Source organism: Microchirus variegatus, assembly GCF_963457635.1.
Source record: "Microchirus variegatus genome assembly, chromosome: 6".
Classification (NCBI taxonomy): Eukaryota; Metazoa; Chordata; class Actinopteri; order Pleuronectiformes; family Soleidae; genus Microchirus; species Microchirus variegatus.
In genome coordinates, this window is record NC_139807.1 from 25,433,280 (window position 1) to 25,456,708 (window position 23,429).

A 23,429-nucleotide genomic window follows, 5' to 3' on the forward strand; every position below is an offset into this window, starting at 1 on the left:
GAATACAATAAAACCCAGCGTTCTCAGCAGTGGCTGAACTGTTTGTTTCTATACTTTCGGTCTTTTTAAACAAGGTAATGGACCAGATACACAGCAAAAAAAACAGCGTTAATTGGAACTTCTGCTATGGGATTTGCTTTGACTGACCAAATGAATGCAGTGTCCAAAAGCATGTGTGAGTATGTGTGCGTGTGTGCAAATCAGAGTGAGACATGTTTTCCTTTGCTACTTGCAGAGGCAGCTGTTGCGCAGGAACCATTTGAATGACATTTATTTATTGTTTGGTCAGGGATAACACAGAAACTGGAACATTAGCACGGAAGACACCACAGCCTTGGACACAATGTAATAAATACACTGCTCTCTTGTCGCTTTTACACTACCCCCTCTTTACTTGTATGGAATATGTGTGTGTGAAATATAGAGATGGAGAGAGAAATATATCGATAAGGGTGAAAATAAAAACATATAAGCCCATTTGAGTTCGGTTTATTGGATGTGTTTTTTTTTTTTCTTGGTTTCCAAGGTGAAACATGAAGCGACTAAATGGTAAAAGCTCCACTCACTGAATGCTCGTGCGTCACCGCAGCAGCGCCAATAACGATCCCGCCTCCTGCTGTGACAAGTATTAAAGCTGCTCTCCTCCGGCTTGAAGAGACTGAAAACATTTTTGCTCAGATTGGTCTCAATGTGAAATTTGGCAAATGCGTTCTCACTCTCATCCTATGTTTCTACGGTTTCACGCATAAAAGGCGCAAATGGATTTAAACTTAACGCTGTCGGAGCGCGACCTGATCGGCTGGAGCGCGCTGGCGCAGAGACTCCTCGGGAATCACTCTTTGGCTCAGTTTGATAACAACACGGCCGTTTCCAACACAGATGAGGAAGATTTGGAAGTCAACACGAACGTGTATGCCAAGGTGATCGTGACTGTCATCTATGTGGCTCTGTTCGCTGTGGGCGCCCTGGGCAACTCCATCACACTGTACACGCTGCTGACCAAAAAGACCCTGCAGAACCTGCAGAGCACCGTGCATTACCACCTGGCCAGCCTCGCCGTGTCCGACCTGCTCATCCTCGTACTCTCTATGCCCATCGAGCTCTACAACTTCATCTGGTTCCACCACCCGTGGGTGTTCGGGGACGCGGTATGCCGGGGTTACTATTTCCTCCGGGACAGCTGCTCCTACGCCACCGCGCTCAACATCGCCAGTCTTACCGTGGAGCGCTACATGGCCATCTGTCACCCATTCAAGGCAAAGAGCATCATGTCCCGCAGCCGCACCAAAAAGCTCATCAGCGCCATGTGGCTCGCGTCGTTCGCGCTGGCCACGCCGATGCTCTTCATCATGGGCCAGGAGGTGCGCAAAGACGAGAAGATCTGCACGCCTGTTGTCGCCCTCGTCACCATGAAGACGGTTCTTCAGGTAGGTGTGATGGGCACACACGCACACAGCTGTTCTTTACGCACCGAATATATGATGACTCTGGCGTGCCAAAAAGTGATGGTCCCTATACGCACTGCGCTCCAACGTCACGTTTCGGCACGACACCTGTCCCAAAGTAGCACGCTCGATAAGCGGATGTTAGTAGTGATTTGTATCTGTCTTGCTTGTTTGTCACAACGCGTACACAAGCGCTCGTGCGTTATTACGCGCGGGATCTCTGGGCTCAATTATTTATATTCCAGCTTCTTAAATCTGATGATTTATTGCTCTTTTATTTGCCACATCATGTGACTATGTTTGCAGTTTGGTCTGTTAGTCCATTTGGATGGACTGTATACTCAGATATTTTCTTACAGATCTCTGTTTGTTGATCAAATAAAAAGTCATGAGTCTCCCAATTTGAGACTCGTCCTGCATAATTTCTTATTAAATTCTTGGGTTTTTTTTTGTTTGTTTTTTTTAAACAAGGAAATTGGCAAATAAGGTTACTTGATTTCAATTGGTATGTATTTCCATTCATTTATTTGTCGTCCTGATCATAAAGCAGCAACATGTGAAGTGAAGGGTTAAAAACTGTTGAATGGTTTAGTTGGTGAAGTGACTTTTGCATAACAGCAGTAAATGATTGTTTTTATTTTTTAAATACCGGTATAAGCTTTGAGCGCTGTAAATTTAATTTAGTGATGGCACTTAAGATCTACAAACTGAGGTTTCTGAAGTGACACTTAGTCCATCAGCACTGACTATGTGTCATGACCTCATACAACTGTGTGTGTGTCCAGCCCCTGACCCTGAGACCCTGCTTCAACTTTCAAAATGTCCTCATATCACAGCCAGCAGTTTAAAGACAAAAGGCTCACCTATTGAAATAAATGCCCACTTAAATCTGTGGTATCTTAAGAAATATGTCATCAAATTCACCCAAGTGACACAAACTGTGACAAAACCAAGCAGTTGACATTAAACTCCCGTGTACATGTGAGCTAAAAACAGAGATTTTCTCTATTAGACTTAAGTGCAAGAGATTGAGGCGTTCACAAATTTCACTTGCTAGTTGAAAAAAATAAATCCTGGTACATATTCTTAAAACATGGTAGACTTAGATGAGCATAGACGTTACTAAGTGAGCCTTTTTTTAAATGGCTAAAATGTATGATTGTGTCCCTGCTGACAGCCATGTTTTTAGTGAGAGCAAGCATCTCGCTGGGCCTATGAACAGGTACTGTGTCTTGTGCAACCACACAAAAACACTGAACTATGCCTTTAAAGTCAATAAAATCATGATTTCCTAGATTCCATACAATATAAAGAACAATTGACATTATCATCCGTTGTGGCCCTATATGGATGGAACAGGAACATCTGCCTCAAAGAAAAAGTGTCTGTGAGGAAAAAGCGAGCGAGGCAGACAGAAAATACTGCGAGCATAGCAGCTGTCTCCTCACAAAAAAATGATTTCTCAAGGCTGTCCCCACTGCCCGCTGAGATAAATGATACTGCTGAGCAGTTTGTATAAATGATTATGCTAATCTCCCTGGCTTTGTTTACAATGCACATATGGATTCAGTAGGGACATGGCAAAATGAAGGGGGGGAAGCCCCTTTTACCCCTCAGCTCAGGACCTTATGTCTACAGCTGATTACGTTTGTCCACAGCAATGACAAATTTGTGAGAACTCCCTTTAAATTCATGATTGCCTTAATACTTGGAAACCCACAAACTATGTTCCGCGCTACGAGTTTCTTTCGGTTCTGTTGCGATGTCCCTTAATCTCAGAAGATCATCAAGGTCCTTGGTGTTGTCCTGTGTGGAAGGAGAATTGATTAGGTGAGGTGTGCAGTCAGCACAGCATATGTCCAGTGTTTAGATCGTTAAAAATGGACACAACCTTTTTGAAAAGTAAAGTCCAGGAGGTAGAGCAGAAGTTGCAATTGGCCACCAGGGGGAGTCCACCATTTACGCTCTACCAGTAATCACCAGGGGCCTCATGTATAAACCGTGCGTACGCTTGCTTTCACACACACGATGGCATTTATAAAATGTACTTGGCGTGGAACATAGCGGACCGCAGCGCAAACTCTCGTCAGGTGGAGACGCTGCAATATTAAGCTCTGAAACTTATCACAGTGTTTCAAAATAATATTATTAATGTGTCTACAGTGACAAACACAAATTATTCTGTGACGAACAACAATGATACACCATCGTACGTTTGAACATGTGTGGATAAGATCAGAGGACACTGAGGACAAAACTGATCCCGCGCGCAAACACACACACTTCAAACGTGTGTGTGTGTGCGCGCGCTCGTGTGTGTGAGTGAGTCACACTTTTCTCTAAGTCTTACTTTGAGCAAATAACTGAAATTGATTTAACACAAATTAATATTTTCTTTATGTAAATAGACTAAGCTCGTGACGTGAACGCATGGACACACGCCAGTGTGTCCATGCGTTCACGTCACGAGCTTAGCCAGTCTAACCAGTAACCAGTCTAACATGTTTTAAAACGCTCCAAAATAAAGTTACAAACTCATTTGCTGTAAGAAAAAGGGACTTGGACGTTGAGTAGAACATTTCCTAATCCCATTTTAATCCATACGATAACAAAATAACTGCAAAAAAGTTATTCCACCACCGCTGCTACTTTCATCAGAAGAGACAGCTGATGCAGGTGCGCGCTCGTCAGCCGCTGGAGACACCGGCACACCTGAGACATCGGCACACTGGCATCTTCTTCCTCCCTCCCCAGCGACCACAACACAATCAGTGACAGTAATGAATCATTATTATGCAGTAACTCAATGAGCTCTATCTGCTTATTCTGTGCTAATGCGCGTGTGCGTAACTGGATGATGACGCGTGACACTGACACATTTATAGATTGTTGAAATATATAAATTCAGCTCACATGGATAAGTCATGTCATGTTACATCAGAAAAACACCCACGGGATCAACTATCAATGCACAGCCAGTTTTTTCAAGCATCAACATTAATATGAGAGCAGCCGCGGTGACCCTCACATTTAGTTCCTTCGTGTTTATATCTAATTCCAAATAAACAAACAAACAAAAAATATTAATATATTTTTTTTAAAATTTATACATCATAAATCGATGCGTCGATCGCACACTTTCCATCTTTTTATTTTATTTTCCTCCTTCGCTGCCGCATTTGTCATTGTTCTTCAGGAAGGAGGCATCAGAGAGTGCGTTTTAGAGTCATTTGTATATTAATGTGTGGGTGGAACGAGGGCGTGGTGTGTTACTCATTCACCTCCGCTCAGTTTTACGTTTGATGGGATGTATAAAGAGAAGGTGTGCAGGACTCGGTTTTATAAATCTGAGAATTTCTTTGCGTACGTACTTTTCAAATTTTGTGAGTGCGCCCTCTTTCAGTATGAAAGCTGCGCACTCTTTTATACATGAGGCCCCAGGTATTTAGTGTCATGTCAATAGATCATTAGTTGACAATTGTTTATATCAACAGTCTCAACTGTTTTTCACTTTAATTACATGGTCCTGACAATCCAACCATAAGGGTTATAGTCAGGCTGATAATATGAGCTTCACATCTGGGGCCAATGTTACTGTAACCATTGTGGGATCTGCATACTTTGACCATTTCAAGCTCATGCCCACTTAGTACCCAAGTAGCCTGGAAAGGGTACAGAGTGGGCGTGAGCTTAAACAGAGGTGGGGCCACCATGGAAACCATGGACTGACCCACTTGAGACCCATGTTCTTAGCCCAAATATAACCATTATGGAGCCTACATTGACATGCTGGCTGGGTATTAGACCATCAACATTCAACTATAGGACAGTTGGCTGTCAACTCATCTATGTTGTGATGTTTTCTTGACGATAAAAACACATTGTCAACAGATATTCAACTAACAATTGATCATACAATCCTGAGGTCTTCTTCAATAGCACATGTTGACAATTTTGTAAATTATGTTCCCATTTAGAGGAAAGTTGATGATGAAATGCAGAACATGAGTGGTTAACAGTGTGATATTGTCCAACAGACGCCTGGTTGCAGGTGACATCTGTGAATTCCTGGTTTGGGAAAATGGCAAATCTCACGGTTACAGTAGTTGAGTTTGCGACACTGGAGTGTGCCTGGTTTCAAGTCCTTGTTATTCAGCATCACATTTGAGCTTCACTATATGTTTGTCTCTCAATTTTGTTTGACTTAACATATCTCCTCCTCTTCCTCTTATGCTACATGTTTTTCCCCTCTTCAATCCATCACTTGTAAATGATGGTGACTGACCAGAAATGGCGCCAAGGCTAACGACTCTTATCTTCCCATGCTTTCTTTGAGTTTATTGGCATTTATGAGCCAGACTGGAAACATTTTCCCACACCAGAGGTCTTAACCTATAGAAATCACATAAGACTTGTATTATTCTTTTCTTCTGTTCTTCACATTAGCAGCAGATTCTGGACACGCACAAGAGGAAATTGCTCCCATAATGTTGTTTAAGTGTCTGCTTGTTTGTGGACTGAGTGTGTGTGATGAAAGATGCATTACAAGCTGGGGGGGGGGGGGTCTCTGGAGGGTCCCCAAACACTCTGGCTGTACAGACAACAGTGAGTGACACAAGGTTGTGTGTGGGTGTGGGTGTGTCTTTGAGTGAAAGAGAGAGACAGAAAGGACAATGAAAAATGAGGAGGTCAGAGAGCAAGAACGGAGAACTAACACTGTCTGTGTTGTGAGTTCATCTCCTGCTGCATCAGTCTTCCATTCACCATCCAGATACAAGTGCAATTACAGACAATCAGATGGGATTAGTGGACATATTTGGTTTCTTGGAAACCACTTCTCTGGAGAAGGTGGTAAAATTGTGTGTTAAAAGTTCTGGGGGCACCTATTCCACTGCTTTATATGTAGTTTTATATGAAAATGCTGACTGTGCAAGACTGGTTTTATGTCCGGAAATACAACACTGAACTCTGGTTGTAGATCTCGTAACTCTCTGCGTTATTGGAGATGTCTGATGAACAAAGTTTTTAAGATGTGCATTAAAATGAAACTGTGCTGATGCACATGGAGGGACAGCTTTATACCGACTGAGGGACTGTACTTATCGTGGGCAAGGCCAAGAAGAAAGGAATTGCGCTCGTAACTGGAAGGGTGTTGGTTCAGTCCTGGGACAAGCCAAGGCCTGGGATTCCCCCGAGCAAGGCACGCAATCCTGCCGATTCCTCTCGGGGTACAGATGAGTGCTGCCCACTGCTCTTGCGCCCGGATTGTAAAAGTTTTGAGATCAAAACTCACATTTTCACCAAGTTATTAACGTTTCCACACACACAGGTACAAACAAATCTGTCAGTCTGCCTGGGCTGTGCACACAGTGAGGGACTTATGTCTCCAGCAGTAAAATGTATTGGGTTTTTGTGGGTAAATTAAATATATAATACACACACACACACACACACAGGGATGATAACAATACCCTGCTTACACAGCTACACCGGCATGCAGGGCAATAAAACTTGAATGTAACATATTTTCTGAAACATCGGCAGAGTGTGTGACGCAGGAAGACTGTGTGTGAATCAGGGAATGAGTACTTCCACTGCGATGTTCTCTCTTATGTTTCATTATCAGATCAGTAGTTTATACCTGTATGTAGTGTTTCATATGAAAAACTTGCAGAATGAGAGACTATCATGCAAAATATTGGACCTTTTGCTGATATCCAACATGCGGATATATCTGGAGTGCTTGGGTCGAAGACCAATATACACTATCATTCCAGAGATTGGGGTCACCTATACAATTAGTCAAGACATTGACAAGATTAGAAATTCAGTCATTCTCCTCTGCTGGAGAGGAGTGGTGCCCCGTTTCCTAATTTTATAAGGAAATTAATACATAATTATTATAAAATGATTAATTTCTCATATTAAACATTCCTCACCAATCATATTGTTAATCCCAACATCTTTGTTTGTAGCCTCACAGCTAAATATGTAGCATCATATATAGCTTAAAAAGATACAGAATATATATATTTCACTCTTCATTTTCCTTTTTATTTTCAAATTGTATAACATTTTTCATTAATATAGTGCATGCACCCCTCATTAATCCACATTTTCATAATGCAAAGGATACATTTTAATATAGAAGATGCACGTCTAGTAGTATTTTTTGTTTTGTTTCTGTCCTGTAATTACCACGTAGCATTAAAATGTGTTAGCACACTTGAGTTTTGTGCCAGTACATGATGAGACTGAAGGAAGGAGGATTGGTGCCTTTATCGCTGTGTAACAGCAGTGTCAACGTAAGTGTTTCTCATAAACCCGTTGTCTCCTGCTGTCACACAGCCCATGTCCCTGGAAGTTATTGCATTTGCTGAAAAGAACATAGTAAAGGTGATTTTTCCATCAGCCTTTTTCATTTGACTCATTTCACCTCCTGTAACTTCCAGTATGTTTTGCTTTTTTTGGTCTGAAAAAACACTATTTGATACTGTGGGAGAAAAAAATGGACTGGATGTCATTGAAAAGGAGTGGTTGATCATCTTTACCCCAAAACCTCTGCTTAGTGAGTAAATAAACATCTTGAAAGTTAAAACAACAGTACTGGAGGTCTGCTAAAACTCAGTGTTGCCTCACTATTAAAATGTGTCTCTGGCTGGCTCTTCCTCTTGAAAGGAACCAGTCCAGACCATTATGTTTACATCCCAACAACACCAGTAGCTCCATGGAAGCTCTGGCCTCATATAAAACAGTGTCTAAAGCCCAATTTATACTCCTGCGTAAAGTGCTCTGCGTAGGTTACGCAGAGACTCTGTGTCGACGTAGAGCCTGTCGAAGAGCCTCTGCGTCGTCTCTGACTGCACAAAATATTGTGTCCGTCACTCCGTCAAGGGACAACGGAGACGGCAAGAGCTGCGATTGGTCCTCAGGACAGACCGAGCTAAGCTGCTCTGTGCCGGCTCACAGTGCGCACCGAGCTTCCACAGAGGCGGAGCTGATCACCGCCGAGAATGTCGCTGCCAAACTATAAATACGTCATATCTTAACACACACAGCACATGTTTAGACTCTAAATGGCCAATTTCTCGCCTCAAATTATCTTAAAATTGCGTTCCGTGACACAGAAAAGTGAGAAACGGCCACTGTTCCAACAACAACAGTCTTTCTCTCTCTTTCTCTCTCGGACACCATTGCTCACTGTTGCCTGAAGCACAACAACCTTGCACAGCGACCCCCACTGATCGGGCGGGAAATTGCAGCGCATATCTGTCACCACGACGCAGAAGTATGAAGGCTCGGATAACGCATACGCAGTCGGAGAATTATAATGTGGCCAACAGCCTGTTCAAAAGCTCTCAGATAGCTCAGTGCTTGTGGCCTTTTATATCCATTGCTAGCTCGATGCAGTATGAATGATGGGGTGCTGGTTGTGGCATGGGCTTCTTTAATGGTCTTCTCATATAGTGCAGTGTTGGTTAGTGCAGCTATAGTATGATGATTTTGTTTGATGGTCTGCATGTATGTAGTGATTAATTTATTATTGGGAGTCTGTGAGCCAGTGTCCATGCTTCGTTTTGTAACTTCTGTGATCGTTGTTGTCTTTAATGGTGATCCAATCGGGGACCACTCTTCAGAAAGTGGTCTGATGTATGTCTCTAACCCTGTGTATGTCTTTTTATTATGCAAAGTACGCTGTGTTGTTCCTCACTTGTGATTAGACACATAAGGAGTCTGCATGAGGACCAACCACACATCTAATGACCTTACACTTAGTGAAGAGATGAGAAGAAGCCCTTCATCATGCACATGCAGGGCCGGCCCAAGGCATAAGTGAACCGCTGCTTAGGGCCCCGTGACCACTAGAGGGCCCCCAAGAGCAATTAACTCAAAAAAAAGTTTGGATTGCTGTAGTTTATTTAGACTTTCTCACCATTTTTACCAAAGCTTTTTCACAGTTTTTACATAGTTTAACAGATATGATTATTTAATATATTTTTATATTTTATTTATAAACCATTTTTATTACCTTGTTCCGGGTGCCTCTGTTGATTTACATTATTATTTAAGTATTTGTTTGATATTTATTTGTTTATTTTATTTAATGTTGTGTTTTTTACATATAAAAGTCAAATCTTTGTATTACAGGAGTGTACTTTGAATCCCCCCCCCCCCAAACCTTGTGAACATTTTTAGATTTTCAGACCTTAATATCTTAATATTTTATTTATAAACCGTTTGGTTTTATGTATTGATTCTCTTTGTCGCCAGTAGGGGGAGTTGCTGATTTTGCCAAATACTAATTGAATGATTTTTCTGTAAGTTTGCAAATCTGGTGTCTGCTTCCATGCAACAAAAAGTTCTCGCATTTAGTTTTTTACGAGTGTATTCGTATTTGTGACTGAGTAGAATAAGTAGAATAGTATAGTAGGTGTGTGAATGATCACTAATCATTATTATTGGCAGTAACAACAGGGCCCCAAAATCAAATTTTGCTTAGGGCCCGATGGAGGCCTGGGCTTGTGCACATGAGAGTTGAAGCACCTCGCCGACAATGTGATTCGTAACCATGTGAACAAACAGGGTTTAGCTTTACAAACTATTTGTATAACCTTTTTATAGAGCTTGGCATCGATGCTGTTCCTGCATGTATTTAGAATTTCATTCATCCATCCATCCAGGAGCTGCTGGTGCCAATCCCAGCTGACATAAGGTGAAAGGCCCCCTGAAGAAGTCGCCAGTAATTTTGGTTTTCTCCATTCTGAACAGGGCTTAGCTGGACAGAGTTTTTTGTTTTAATGATGTTAATTATGTGATAGCTCTTTTAGTTCTTTTTTAACAGCATCCATTGTTCCCTTTTCTGTTGTGTTTTTGAATACATTTAATTACCAAATATTACATCTGGGTCCTATGTTGTTTCCCTTTTCACCCTGTGGTCTGGGCTGTATCAGGCTTTGAAATTCTTGATTCAGATGACACAAACTCACTAAAACCAGGCAGCAGTTGACCATTAGCCCATGTTATGAGCTTTGTGGGGGGAGATTATATGGATTACAAACTTCAGTTTCCAGCCTCAAATGCAGTTTCTTTGCCATTTTCTCCTAGAAATATTGTAATCTTAATTCTTTTAGTTTGGGAAAACTGTGTGAAAAAAGGTCTCCTTTTCCCTTATGTTTTCCTGCTCTGTGCATGTCACAGATGACACAACCATAGACCATAGTTTGTGTTGGAGGTGATAAAACATCATGACACATGGCTTGCAGCCTGTCCAGAGACTCTGGGCTAAATATTATCAGCGTGATGTGAACGTTTAGAGTTTTTCCCCTGTTGAAAATGGGATAGATTGTTGTTTAGATATGAACAACCAGGGCGGGACAATTACAGGAGCAGTGTGCCAGAGGAAAAGATAAATGGGCTCTCTGGCTGTAAACAGCGTGTGAACACTTACTGCAATTTGTTAGGTCAGGTTCATCATTCTCATTAAGAGCTTTATTAACTTGCACTGGGGGATCCTTTCTGTGTCAAGGAAAAACATGACATTGTCTCTGTGTTTAGTCTTGGCTAGTATTATTCATATCCTTCCTGTCCACCAGGTGCTCATGGCTGACACAACTCTGTGTCTCCCCAGCTGCACCTCATTAAAGCGGAACTCGACCAGAAGTTCCTATCAATGCTGTTTTGTTGGTGTGTATCTGCGTCATTACCTTGTTTATGAAGCCCTGAAGGTTCGAAACAAACAGTTCAGCCATTGCTGACAACACTGTGTTTATTGTAATCTCGGGGCTCAACGAGATCTCTAAAAATCCCGTAATAGTTACGTAAACATCGGTTCTCCTGAACAGCAGATCCTCCTGCTCCGGGCACTAGTCCGGGCACATCCGGTTGCATACATTGAACCGCAGAAGAAGAATAACGTCCGTTATGGAGGTGTTTCACGAGCGACAGTGTCTTTTGACTCTGGGTCTGACTCAGGGTCAAAGTTATAAAAGGGACTGCGACGGGGAGTCGTGACAAAGCTATTTTTAAACATTGTTAAAACAATGTTCTGATAATGAGGAACAGAGGGGGGAGCTGTGCTTCTGAGAGCGGGTGTGCTGAATAGTATTGGCCAATCACAAGACTGTCTTCTGGGGGTGAAAGTTCACTCTGAAATATTGCGGCTGATGAACACCGTCAGAAAAGAGGATTTCAATCGGCTTGTTTACAGCAACTAGGAGGTTTTTGACCATAAAAACAAGTTAATATAAGTAGACCTCCATAACTAACATTAATGTGCAACAGGACCACTCAATGTGACCTTTAACTCTTTTAACATAAACCTGTGACACATAACTATTCCTTTTGTCTGTTCATTCCTTTCTTCTCTTTTGCTCTTGTCCTCCTGTGACACAGAGAGATGATGTTCATACTTATGCCTGGGTTTAGCCCTAAAGGAAGGTGCTAGCTACCAAACCTCATAGAAAGTAATAATATTGTTTTGCTCTGCATTCACAGAGAACAGAATGATCTGCTGTGGCAAAACAAGTGGCATTTTTTGACTCATAAATAAAATTAACAATCAATATTCCAAACTGCATTTTCAACTTCTAGTTTGCTTATTCTGTGCCTTAAAGCTCACATAGAGCGGTCCTGTTGCACATATATGTTAGTTATGGAGGTCTACTTACATACATAAACTTGTTTTTATGGTCAATAACTTCCTAGTTGCTGTAAACGAACCAATAGAAATCCTCTTTTCTGACGGTATTTCCCAGCCATGAGATTTGAGACACAACTTTCATGGCCAGAAGACAGAGTCTTGTGATTGGCCAGTACCCGGAAGTGACATATTCAGCACACCCGCTCTGAGAACCGCAGCTCCCCCCTCTGGAACGGTGGATGCACTGCTACTCATTATCAAAACATTGTTTTAACAATGTTTAAAAATAGCTTCTTCACGACTCCCAGCCGCAGTCTCTTTTATGACTTTGACCTGGAGTCAGATCCAGATTCAGAAGACACTGTCGCTCGTGAAACACCTCCACAACGGACCTTCTTCTTCTTCTGTGGTTCAATGTACGCAACCGGATGTGTCCGGACTTGTGCAGGACGATCTGCTGTTCCGGAGAACCTGTGATTAAGTAACCGGACCGGGTTTTTTCAGAGATATCGCTGAGCCCGAGATTACAATAAAACACAGCGTTCTCAACAGTGGCTGAACTGTTTAGAACCTTCAGGGCTTCTTAAACAAGGTAAGGACGCAGATACACACTAAAAAACAGCGTTAATTGGAACTTCCGGTATAGGTCCGCTTAAATTAAAAGACAAAGCAAACAGAGAAATGCTTTTTCGTTTTCATGTTTGCCCGCAAAAAGTGTTTCATAATTCAAAAGGAGTACACGATACGTGGGGGCGCAGGATAGTGACATCATTGGCCGCTGGCCTTGTTCTGGCTCTTCTACACACACCAACACAAATGAGTGGAGGACCATGGCAGACCAGACTTCTACGGTTAAATATTGAAATGTCAGACATTTCCCTGGTAATTTTCAGAGAATAACCCCCGTTTTTAGGATTGTTAAAGTAGTTTTAACCGATCTACAGTTCGGCATTGTTTGGCTCGATCCTTGTGTCGGAGTTCTTCGGAGCGCAGACTCCGTGTGACACAAACACACACAGCTGCAGCGTCGCATACATCTATATGCTCAGGTATAGACGCGTCCAGGATTCATAGAACCGTAGTTAAATACGTAACTTTCGTTATATTTCATCCTTACTGAGGGCCAGAGGCGGTGCTTTAGCACTGGATGACCGATGACAACAAAGTCACGAGGAATGCCAGTACGTACCTCAGTGAGAGGAAGCAGTAGAGGCGGCAACAAGGCCACACCCAGTGGGAGTGGCCACATTCACCCGATAGAATCTGGAGAAGGTAGTTGGTGATGCCCACCAGGGGCACGCCGTGCAGAGCCGCCCATGATGTAGCGACAGCCCTAGTAGAGTGGCACCTCACCCTGGATGGCAGGGGATAATCACTGTGTTTATACACCTGGGTGATGACATCCGTAATCCTGTTTGGAGGGAGCATGGCCTTTCTTAGGGCCGCCATAGTAGAGGAACAGCTGTTCTGACCGTCTCATGCTTGTGGTCAAAGTTATATAGACTCTTATGGCCTGGACAGGGCACGGCAGTCCTGACCTTTCCTCCCCTGCTAGGGAGATAAAATGTGCCAGGATTAGGTTTGACGATGACAGAACCTTAGGGAGAAAAGGCCAAATTCGGCCACAGAGTGACCCCTGAGTCATCTGAGTTCCACCGCAGACATGAGTCGCTCACAGAGAGAGCATGTAGTTCCCCAACACGCCTTGCTAGTGATTGCGAGGAGAGAGGCAGTCTTAGTGGACACCCACTTCAACTCTGCTTGCGCCAGGGGCTCAAGGGGGGGCAGGCACAAGGCCTCCAGCACCAGTGGCAGACCCCAGGAGGATGTCGTCCACACACAGAGGTAATGGACAGGCCCTCATGGCAGTGGCATCCAGAGTCACCCCCAGAAAAGTGTACTCTGTGAGGGAACCAGGCGGCTCATTGTGAAATTCACTCTGAGACCCAGCTGGGCCACATGTGATAGGAGAATCGCTGTGTCTCGGGTCACCTGAGACCAGGGTGGTGCACAGACCAGCCAATCGTCCACATACAGCAGAACCTTCATGCCCCACGACTGCAGGGGTGAGAGGGCTTCCGCCACACAGCTGGTGAAAGGGAGAGGTTGTGGGGACGTGAGAGTATGCATCCTTCAGGTATATTGAGGTAAACCATTCCCCATCTGACAACAGTACGCAGAACCACTGCAGTACTGAGGATGTGGAACTTCAGGACCTTCAGGAACCTGTTGAGTCCTCTTTTCCACAAAAACATAAGTTGAGTAGAAGCCCCCGCGTGACAGGGGGTCTACTGGCTCGATGGCACTCATGTCCAGGAGGGCGGGAAACTCCTGGTTGAGGGCATGGGCTTTTGCCGGGTCGCGTATAATGGTCATCTTGACTTGGCTGTAGGTTGGGGGCCGGCGTTTGTACCCATGGGGTTAAGGTGGAAATCACCCAAGCGTCCGTGGTGAAAGCAGTCCAGTAGCTGGTGAGGGTCCGGCCCCCGGACCCTCCCCAGCAGGTGTTCAGCCTCATCCAGTCTGGCAACCCGTACTGCATGGGGCATGAAGCTATGGTTCATGCACGGTATCCTCCGAAAGCCCGTTTCTCAGATGTTCAAGGCCAAGGCATGGAGGACACCTATCATGACCATCTTCTGTTTGCAGGGAGGCCAAACAGGTCTAGCAAGAGTGGTCACCAAGCATGGTGTCTGTCAGCTCTAGTAGACTGGAAAAAATGATAGGTGCTGGGAGTTGCCTTCACCAACTGGTGTCGCACAAACAAATACAGTTAGCCTTGGTGGGACATGTCTGCTAACTACTAGGGCAACAGCACCCACCGATGCTGGGAGCAGGAGTGAGAGCACTGCCTTCACTGGCAAGGTCAGCTTGGGTGTTGTTGCCTCATCCTCCCCCAAAATTTTTAATGCACACTAGTTACCAACATCCCCCATACACACATCCAACAGCACACATACATACACATCACACATCACGGGTGTGGGGGGACCACCCGGGTACCTGTGTCCCGCCCGCCTCCCGGCTGGGCTGGGGTTGGCAGTTTGCGGCTGTGGAGCTCCGGGGCGCTGGGAGCTGCAGGGGTGGTTGGGTCGGCTGTCGGTCTGTCGGGGGGAGCCCCAGGGGACCTGGCCGTGGCTTGCCATGACTCCTGGGAGGGGTGATGGTGGACGGTGGGTCCTTGTGCCGGGTGGGCGCGGGTCCCGCCGCGACGGATCTATTGGGCTCTGACCCATCCCTGTGCAGGGGGGCTTGCCCGGGGCGGATCCGGGACCCTGCTGTCTCCTGTTTCTTGGGGGCCCCTGGCTGGGATCCCTACGTGAGCCTCTGCCGGCTTCCCTCTGGGGCAGAAGTCGTGTGGTTGGCTCCGGGGTAGGCGTCGGGGATAGCTGTGGCGGGCTCCAGCCTTCCCTCCTGGGGGGCGGTCTGGGGGAGGCTCCACTGTCTCTGGTGGTGGGCTGGGCTGCCCTGGGGCCTGCCTTGGCGTGTGGTGATTTGGTCTGTGCCCGTGGTGTTGTCGCCTCCTGCCCCCTCGGGGTGGGCTCTGGGTGGGGGGGGAACTTGGGCCACAGAGCCGGCTCCCTGCTCTGGTCTTGTGTGGGGTGGACTTGCAGCTGGCCCTGGGTCGGGCGGCTGCGGGTCTCTCATGGCCCGGGGCCGGTGGACGCCCCACATGCCTGGGTTACTGACGGTCTTTTCCCGGGGGGCTGGGGGCGACGACATGGTTTCCACCACGGATTCCCGACCACGCCAAGTGACAACCTCCGCACATACATATACATGGATGCGCGAATACACAGACATACAGATACACACTCTGGTTCATGATAGAACTAATATAAACTGATACAGCTGTTATAAACAAGATCACCTTTTCTATATGTGGTTGTTAACAAATTCAAATGGTACTGTACATATACAAATGCATATCAGTGTTGTTAATGTTATAATGTTATCATTATTGCCTTAGTGTGTAATGCTACTAGCTTGTATCTAGTGTCTCTCTCTCTCCCTCCCTCTCTCTCTCTCTTCCCCCCCATCTCTCTCACACCTCCCCTGTCTGTCTACTGGCAACGAAGCGGCAATGAACGCTTTTAGTTCAGCTAGAACTCACTGACGTGCTGGGTCAAGGGTGACTTTGTTGGTATAAACACTCTACCTGCGCATTCGCGAGATGTAGACATTCAGTGCTTAAGCACCGCCTCTGGCGGTCAGTAAGGATGTAAATAAATAGAACTGACTTGATAAATACTGTAGTATTCGTTAAAGTTAAAGATGGACTTGAAAAAGTGTCTCTTGCTAGCATTTTATTTTATCTTGGTTCCATTCTTATAAGTGTGATCCATTCACGTGCAGTGATAATGACAGTGAAGGGGTACAATGGGTTAGACCACCAGCACACTAATTACAAAAACAGTACACACTAGATGGATGGGACTAAGACATTTAAATGCAGTAGCTGGTGTTTGGCCAGAGACACAGAAGGTCTGCCAGTTTGTATGTATAATTTCAATACTTTACTCCAAACTGTAAAAATGTGCACATCAGCAAGGTTTTTAGGAGTTTAGTATCACTTAAACAACAGTGGATGAAAACACAAATAATTTAGCATCTTAATCGACAGCAGAACATTTGATACATGGACCAAAATCATTAACCCTCCACTTTGTTGATTTAATTAGTGTCTTACTCATGATGTGAGTAAGACATTTTGCGAGCGGAGCTCTTTCAAGAGCCACATTCAGATCTCCCAGCTTTAAATTTGTTAACTCGTACCAGGGGTTCTTGAAAATGAATTTACCAATATAAATATAATCTGGTGATTTATCACTACATAAATGCAGAAGATTATTGGTGTGAGAGGATGTCTGTCAAACATTAAACGTGGAAACATAACAGGAACAGTAGTCCGCTGCTCTGTTTTGGCACATGGAAGATTTCACTAAACACCACACGCAATGCCAGTGGCTCTTGAGCACTCTTCACTTTATTTGAATTCCTACATAAATGCTCATTCAGCTAACCTCTTTATTTGGGCCAATAACTTTAATTAACCTCAACCTGACTAACTGAAGAAACCCCATATCATGACGCTGCCCCACAGTCTTAAACAACAGGCACTAAGCAAAATATTGTATCTTACAGTTTGTAACATCTTTGGCTGGGCAGTGTATTTGTAGTGGTTTTTCTATCACACATCTTACTATACACAGTCACATGCTACTTGCAAAGCCACCAGGAGCAATTTGGGAGTAAAAGTCTTGGGCCCGGGTACACAACAGCATGTCGACAAGCAGAGATTTAACCTCAACAACCCACTGTACTGCTGGGTTTTTAAAATTCTTAGGTCTGCTTGTGCAAAATGCAATTTTTTTTCTTTGACTTTGTTGTTGGTTGTCTTTTTTTTATTTTTTATAAATAAATTACCCCAATGTGACATCATTCTCTGAGTAAAGATCCATTAAGGTTTCACTGATTGCACTGAACAAGCCTCATGTTTCCTTGGGGAAAAAAAGAAAGGAAAACCAACAACAGCAAAAGGAGGAAGACATCCTGGTATGTCCCTTTTAAGAGGAGTTCTATCGAAACATGCTGTTTGAAATGAGAAAGAAAAACAGAGAGAGACTTCCTGCTGGTGCTTCGACTGCAGTGATGCAGAGTCACACAGTGAACTGGTAGTAGACCCTTCAACGAATGACGCTGAGGAGTCTATTAAATGAGTTGTAATGTGTTTCTGCTATTTGGGGGTAAATTGGTTTTGTGTTTTCCTCTCTATTTCATTGCCTCATCATGTACATCATCTGTGCAAAGAAGACAGAGACAGCGAGAGAGAAGGGGAGCATTTTATGTTACCACTGAAATCTTAAACATTCTGTTACTGTTATGTAAACAAGGACATAAAGCACAGCTTTCCTTTTGGCCAAATAACTTCCACCAATAAAACTACACTAAACAATGGCTGTGAGTCCAGACACATACAAATGAAATGTTGCACAGCCAACCAAATGATTAATTTTAAAGATTAAATGTGTATGTTAGAGATAAAGAAACTGAATTATACCCGTGGACTAAACCTTGTACCGTGTGTCGTCTTCTTACAACAGAAACTAAATAACAAATTGTTAAACATTGGCAGAGTGAGCTTCCATGTTTGCCTTGTAGTTTGTGTATAGTGGTTTTTCTTTGACTGGTTACCTAGTTTCAGTTAGACAAACAAAGATGAACTGCACTGCAATCAGAGGTTTTATTGCCGTCTCACAATTGACTTTGCTTCAATACTCACACTGGCAGTGAGTTAAACAATTAACATCACAAAACATTATATTATTGTAATAATACTATTATTATATCTTATAATGTTGTTGTATAATGTTGTTGTCATTTTAGAATATCGTTTATTATTTCTACAGTAACGTAGCTTGGTAATAATAATATAAATGTGTGTGTGACACAAGGGAGGAGGCATTTTAACTCATCTGATGTTTTACACTGATGGTAGTCTACAGTAATTCTCATTATAAAGCTATGACCTGGAGATTACTATAAAAATGACATGAAAGTAATGCAATACAATCTCCTAATTACCACGCTGTAAAGCTGAAAACTGCATTACAAATAACATTATCATAATGTTCCCGCAGTGTTATGAAAGTGTTTCCATACAATTACCATACTCATTATGACCAGGCCAAGGGGAAAACCTGATCACAACATGAATAATGAGACTCCCTCTTCCCAACTCCCAAGAAACAACCAGCAAAAAGTCAAACAAACCATTTTAAAGGTTTATTGAAAACAAGCTCAACATGTCTGCTGGCAGTCTGGCTGTGAGTGATTTGAGGAAGTCCACTGCAGCTGGGATGATCAAGCCTCTTGTACTGGTAGCTCAGTGGCGTATCTAGAAAATTCTATATGGGGTGGCAAAGCGGGGGCAAGAGGTCTTGGCAGGGTGCCATGGGATGGATTTAACATAACAAACATAAAACTACTAATTACTGTTTTATCATGAACAACAGCAACAAGCCCAGTGTATCTCTTAAAAAGTAAAAGTATTAATAGCAAAATTAAAATCTAAAATAAAAAGTGCAATAATCAAAAATATTAAAAAACAAACTTAAACGGCTGAGGACCCTCTTCCTCCCTGCCTCACTTTGTGAATCTGCAGCAGCCTCCTCCTTTCATCCCTCACATCCTCTACTCTTTCACTTATTTGTTCATCTCATTCTGTGGTCTTTTTCTGCTTTGAGCCTCCCGGTCTCTCCAGTTCACTACCTTCTCCTTCATTTCCCTCCTTCTCTTCTGCTGTGCACTTTTCTTACTAAAAACCCTTTCAGTGTCCCCACTTTTTGCTCTCCTTTTCATTGTGAGAAGCTCTGGTTATCCTAGTATCACCACACTGTAGGGCCATGTAGTTATTGTGTACAACAAATCTAAAATCATAAGATATTTATTACATCGAACAGTTATGTTTAGACTACTTAATGCTATTGTATGTGTTATCTTCCCAGTTAGAAAAGTAAAGGATGTCACCTGGTTTACCTCATTGCTGTGATAGGTGACAGTAAGTGGTTTTATAGCAGGTCTACTGCTTAGCTAATCAAATCAATATGATCCATCAAGCTACAACTGTGTAGTGTGTTGTAAAGTAATCCCGCGAAACGGCGTCCCTGTGTAAATGTTATGGATTAAAACATGACAGGTTTTGATATATTGTATGAAGCTGTTGTTGTCTTTACTAAAATCAAAACTAATCAAAGAGCAAAACACTACAAATCACGAGTGTTGTGATTCGACGTTGTAATTATGAGTATGAATGATTAATTAATGTTATTAATTAATTATATTACACATTTTCCTAAGAATATCAAAAAGGGGGCACCACTCCTATCAAAGCCAGGAGAATGACAGGACTGTCACTTAACAACATTAAAGTGTCTCTCGACTATGAGTTAATTAATAATAAGTATATTAATATTAATTAGGATTAACTTTTAAGAAGGGAAGGTGTGAGGTCGTACACTGGCAGTAAAAAGTTAACATTTATTAAAGTATTAAAATTGATTAATAACAACAAAAACAAACGTCAATCCTCTAATCTAAATAACTACTGATAAAACTGTTCAAATGTGCAGGAAGGGGCATGGATCACTCAGCTCTTCTGTCTTTCACCAGCGGGGGCGCTGAGTAAAAGAGGAGAGTTGAAGGAGGAAATGGAGTCAGCGGTGACGAGGAAAATTTAAAAGGGACGTGAGGTAGAAAGGGAACATGTCTGATCAGAAAACTTCTGTAAATCACACAGTTTATGCGGCGATGACCGACTTAAGCTGCGGTTTTAACAGATCACGGAAGTTTTCCTCTCAATACGTGATCACGAGCTGTGTTGAGGACACAGGATCGTAACACACAGGGACAATCCACAGCGATAGAGGGGAGACGCGGGAATAATAGAGACTTTATCTCGGCCACACAGCTTAGCTGGAGTTTGTCCAGTTAATATGTAGTTTTACCGGTTTAAGTCTTCTATTATGATCGCGCACACAGAGAGCAAATAAACGATCAAACAGCTGTGCGGACGGCGCCACGATTTAACATCAATGTTATAGAAAACTATACAGTCCGATATATTATCTCACTGATGTTATCTTAAGCAAATTACAGCCGTGTGTGAAACATGCACACGGTGGTGTGGAAAGAAAAGAAAAACACACATAAACAATAATAAACACAGTGAAACTATCGGGTGTGCACTACCCATGTCTATAGTAAATTCTGAATAAGCTATTTGCCCAGACACAATTGCCGCTTACTATACTTATACCATACGTACTATAAATCGTCTTCTGGCGAGTAAGGAGGGGGGGGGGGGGGTTCTGCCGCTTCATGCGATTCGATCCATCCTTCGGTCGATGCCAGTATCCGGAAAAGCGAGCGGGCGCTGGGTTACGCGGCTCGTGTAGCTGTGTGATGCGTAGTCCAACGAGTCACGACAGGGACAGCTGGTCAACGGTGGTTAGGAACGTGTGCAAATCACAATCTCCTCTTCTGCAGGTATAACAGGGAATAACTCACAGGGAGTTATTCATGGGATCCTTGTATCAAAAACAAAAGAAAAACAAAAAGGGAAAAACCAAAAACTAGGGTAGGAATAGACAAAGGGCCAATTCCAATTCCTATCTTACCCCTCAATCTTAACCCTCAAGCTCAGCCCTTATCTTAACTGGCCCTCAAAACCAAGTGTTGAGGGTTATTTTGTCACTTAGAAATGGGACACCCCTTAAATGCAGATACGTCTTCAGACTGCGGGGGGCAGAATAACGCTAAAGCTGCGTCCAGTCTGTCAACTCCAAAAAAAAAGAAGTAGAACACATTTACGTCACGATTATTTATTTATTATTTTATTTCAGTCAAGTTATTAGGTTGTCAGTTACTTATAAGATGATACTACAAATACCACAACCACGGACATATTCAGCTGACAGTTACCACACACCACGGCTTATTGAAGGGTAAACGATAGCAAACGATCGCGTGTGCGCACCGGCCGGCTATTGACAAAAGACGCAACAATGACGTCAGTAATCCATAATATGGGCCTAAACTAAGATAATACAATGGTTTTCATAATTTTTATATCTCTATTAACAAAGAAAATACTTAATTTGTAGCGCACTCGCTTCACTGCTTTCGCCGCCATCTTTCTTATGCGAAAACACGCAATGCATTCTGGATAGCCCTTGCTCCCAAGGGTGGTCTCGGAAAATCTCAATATTGAGGGCGATACAGCCCTTAAACTCGCCCCTCAACTTAATTTTTCTGAGAATTGGGACAGCACTTGCACTAGCGGGAGTGCGCATTTTTGAGATTGAGGGTTAAGATTGAGGGTTAAGCAAGGAATTGGAATTCACCCAAAGAATCTTCAAAGCTCGGCCAGCAAGGATGTAGATCTTCAGAGTGTTGATTCTCTCCTAAAACATATACGTCTGCTCATGCTGACAAGTCAGGTGGAAGAGACTGGGGAGGAGTCTGTCTGTGAATTTTAAAGTTTCCCTGGGAGGTACAACCCCCCAAGAATACCCACCAATGGGTGTCCATCACAGACTGGACCCTCTGGTGGGGTGGAATTCTTCTTTTGTCCGCAACATGTGGTTTCTGGGCTTTATGACCCGAAACTTTTCACCAGGCCTGAGTTCAGGCTTTATGACTTCCCAGTAGGCCGCAACAGATTACAATGGCTAGGCCCAACACGAGCAAGCGATTTCACATTTAATTAATGGTCGCACTGTTATCGTTGAAGCTGAATAAGACTATAATTAGACTATATCCATTATGAATGTAACTGTGTGGGTTTGCACATAATTGGTCAGATGATTATGAAGGCCAATCCGAGCTTGGAATACTTTTTGGTACACTGGACAGGTCAGAGAGGATGTAGAGCTCTGAGGTTTCTTTTTTGGCAGACTTGCGCTGCTGCCTCTTCAACATAGCACAGTATTGTCTCCTGCTCTCACTGAGGACTGCATCTTCTTGAACTTTTCTTCTCTAGGCAAGTCAGTCCTGGGCTAGATGTTCCCAATGTTTGAGGTCAATATCAAAGCTCAGCGAGGAAGACTTTCAGAGTGTCCTTGTAGTGCTTTTTGGGTCACCTTGTGCTCTTTTGCTGTACTTCAGTTCACCAAAGAATACTTTTTGTGGCAATCTTGTGGATAGAATTCTTGTCCCATGGCCATTCCAGCTGTGGATTGGGGGTGAGGATGCTGGGCATATTGGACCTGCTGGGGACTTGTGTCCTGCCGCTTGGAATTCTGTTCTGCCACTTGATCCTCAGCAGTTTCCTCAGGCAGTTCAGGTGGAGCTCAGCTTCCTGGCATGACGCTGGTAGACTGATGGCACAAGATGGCTGCCCTTGGTTATAAGGCCAATTCAATGGTGACAAAAACCAAATTACTTTTATTTTAATTTATCAATTGTTGCCAATTAACCCTCCTACAGTAAATGTTACTCTCTAGACATATAATGGAACTTTACCTTTTATCATCACCAGGGTATACAGTTCTCACAGTGAAGTTCATATATTTGCACAAAGACACACAGCCATACAGCAACTCACAGGTATGAAAGCAAGTCGACACTAACCTAACATCCATCGTTTCCCAGAAGAAATGCCAAGTAGCTGAAAGGTGAAGAGCGCTGTGTGGAGCAACATCTGAAGAAAGTGTGAAGAAGAGCTATCACAACACGACAAGGGGCAGAGAGAGGTCTGGTGTGCATAGTGTATAAGAGCTAAAGACGGTGAAATGTAAACCATTAAGTGAAGTGAAAGCAAGTCCCATCTCCCTTCTCCAAAC

The 23,429-nt window shown here is 43.4% G+C and overlaps 1 protein-coding gene across 1 annotated transcript in view; it reads left to right on the forward strand.

The window, feature by feature from the left end:
• Window positions 1-546: 546 nt before the first annotated feature.
• ntsr1 (neurotensin receptor 1 (high affinity)) overlaps window positions 547-23,429 on the forward strand; it is a gene marked incomplete at both ends in the record, with an annotated part of 79,127 nt that continues 56,244 nt past the window's right edge. The window contains 2 exons of the mRNA XM_083890844.1: window positions 547-618; window positions 753-1,427. Of these exons, the coding sequence (XP_083746970.1) occupies window positions 547-618; window positions 753-1,427 (747 nt within the window). The remainder of the gene's footprint in view (window positions 619-752; window positions 1,428-23,429) is intronic.